Here is a 2,500-nt window from a genome sequence, read left to right as displayed (position 1 = left end):
GCCAACCAACGTCCAAAGTTGTTGTTGTTTCATCTTTCACACACTCACTTTGGAGGTTGGTTGGCTGCATCTTGATATTCTTTAATGTGACAGTGCAATGCTGTTAGTGAGTTTCAAATGTGCTAGTCAATACTTGGCTGTGTAGCCGCATGATGCGGTTCCAGTCGAGACCCACAAATTGACCCTTGCTCACCATAGAGTCTCCAGTAGCTCAGCGGTTAGAGCATCCGACTAGATCACGGAGGGTCGTGGATTCAAATCCCATCTGGGACTCGAATAATAATAATAATAATAACCTTTTTCTTCTATAGCGCCATTTCCATTGCTGTCCAATGGCACTTTACAACAATTTAAAGAAATTTAAAAAATAAAACCAAGCTAATGTATGCCATAAAATTTACAATATTGTTAAAAATATATAAATCAAATCAAATAAAAATAAGTAAAAGAAAATATAGGATCAATGTTCCTAGGATAATCATGGATAATCATAAATTAAAAGCCTTCTTAGAAAGATAAGTTTTAACTAAATGTTTAAATTGAATAAAACAACCACAGGATCTTATATTCTGGGGTAAATCATTCCACAGAGCAGGGGCTGCGGATGAGAAGGCTCTATAACCATACATTCTTAAATTATAGGACATACTGACGAGACGATTGGTATTAAAGGATCTAAGGTTCCTACGTGGTACGTATGGTTTAACTAAATCGGACAAATAAGTTGGAGCAAGATTATTTAATGCCTTATAAGTTATTAACAATATCTTAAAAATAACACGTTGTTCAACTGGTAGCCAGTGAAGTCTTTCCAAAATGGGTGTAATGTGTTCCCTTTTGCCCATTAAGGTGACAACCCTTGCCACTGCATTCTGAACTGATTGAAGTCTTTTGAGAACATGTTGAGGAATTCCGTATAAAAGAGAATTACAAAAATCTAACCTAGATGTAACAAATGCATGCATTAAAATTTCAGCGGTGTGAAAACTAAATTAAATGTATTTCCTAATGCGACTTATGTTTCTTAAAATGATAAAATGCCGATTTAGCTAGCCACCGCGGTGACGTGTTGCTCCATGCTCATATCAGAGTCAAAGAGAACTCCAATGTTCCTAGCTGAAATTGAAGGGATATGATTACTTCATTAGAAACTGCGACCGACTCCAGTGGGAAGATAAGCACATTCACAGTTTTTTTTTTTTTCAGGGCCTTGGTGTGCCATTTAATATTGCAAGTTACTCCCTTCTTACATACATGATAGCACATGTCTGTGGACTTAAGGTAAGGTTTAGCACACACTCCTATAATAATATTATTATTTCTTTTGTCCTAGTGTTGCATATCCTGTTGCACTTGAGGATCCTGTGCATAGGGTGTGCTTTAGCAAGCTTTCATCATTTGTCTGCTTTTTCAGCGCCATCTTGAATTACGTCCTATGTGCAAGCACATCTCAATTTTGATATGTCATCTGTGCAAATGATGATTGGGCATCTTGTGATTGTTTGTATGGAGTCAATTTTCACAAAAATGCTGATTTTTGGCATGGGACATCTTTTAGTACCGGTAATAATCTCTCAGACAACTTCCTAGTTATTATTGTGGGCGCCTTTGTCAAAATAATTATGTTTAAATAATTACTAAATCAAATACTTGTTTTCCAAGCCAGGAGACTTTGTTCACACACTTGGAGATGCACATGTATACTTGAATCATGTTGACGCTTTGAAGAAACAGGTAAAAAGACATCCACAGACTTAATCAATTTCTTTCATGTACATTGCACTCCCAGCCTCATAAGAAAATTTGACTCAGTTCCGTTTCACATCTGTGTAATGAACTTAAGTTAATTTCTGTAATTAACTGACAAGAAGATTGTGGTGTACTGGTCCAAATATATGTTATTGAGTTTGACAAAGGAGAATGCACCCTAATAGTGTCAGTCCCTCTATGTCCCTCGATTATCTATTGTGATACCACATGATCTCAGCATTTGGATGCCATCTTGGACTGGCTGCCTCTAGCTATCTCATGTGATAGTGTGTGGCTTGCCTAAGGGAAAATACCGATTCCTGTTTGTCCACTGAAGTTAAGTCCTGTTGGATGTGGTTAACACCTAGATGGGTGATACTCTGGTGATACTTAAGGAAATCGTGCTGGTTGGCCATCCAGCAAGAAAGTCTTCTGACATTCCACAAAACTGGTATTGCATTTTAACACATTTATTCCGTGATTGTTTTTGATACCATTATTAGCAACAAGATAATGGTCAATTATAATACTTCTTGCCCAACCTTGTTCCCAGGGTCTTCTTCCCTGCCCTTCGAGGGAAGAAGAGAGAAAACTGGGTACAGAATGATTCTCCTCAAAATATACAAGTACTTTCAAATGCCTCATCCATGACAAGACAGGAATCAAACACCTCACAAATCCTGGATCACTGATTATTTCCTTGTACATTGTTAGATGGAACTTAACATTCTTGCAGTTATTAAAAAGAACA

General features: G+C 37.2%; 1 protein-coding gene across 4 annotated transcripts in view; it reads left to right on the top strand.

Annotated features, from left to right (window-relative positions):
- The window catches only part of LOC138059041 (thymidylate synthase-like), an 11,812-nt gene that overhangs the window by 8,591 nt on the left and 721 nt on the right, over positions 1 to 2,500 (top strand). For 3 of the 4 annotated variants that reach the window (XM_068904550.1, XM_068904548.1, XM_068904549.1), the window contains exons 6-7: positions 1,207 to 1,281; positions 1,663 to 1,734. In XM_068904550.1, the coding sequence (XP_068760651.1) occupies positions 1,207 to 1,281; positions 1,663 to 1,734 (147 nt within the window). The remainder of the gene's footprint in view (positions 1 to 1,206; positions 1,282 to 1,662; positions 1,735 to 2,500) is intronic. The other variant, XM_068904551.1, reaches the window with a different exon arrangement.

The sequence above is a fragment of the Montipora capricornis genome, chromosome 8, assembly GCF_036669925.1.
Source record: "Montipora capricornis isolate CH-2021 chromosome 8, ASM3666992v2, whole genome shotgun sequence".
Classification (NCBI taxonomy): Eukaryota; Metazoa; Cnidaria; class Anthozoa; order Scleractinia; family Acroporidae; genus Montipora; species Montipora capricornis.
The sequence above is the reverse complement of the archived record's forward strand: the minus strand, read 5'-3'. Positions and strand labels throughout refer to the sequence as shown.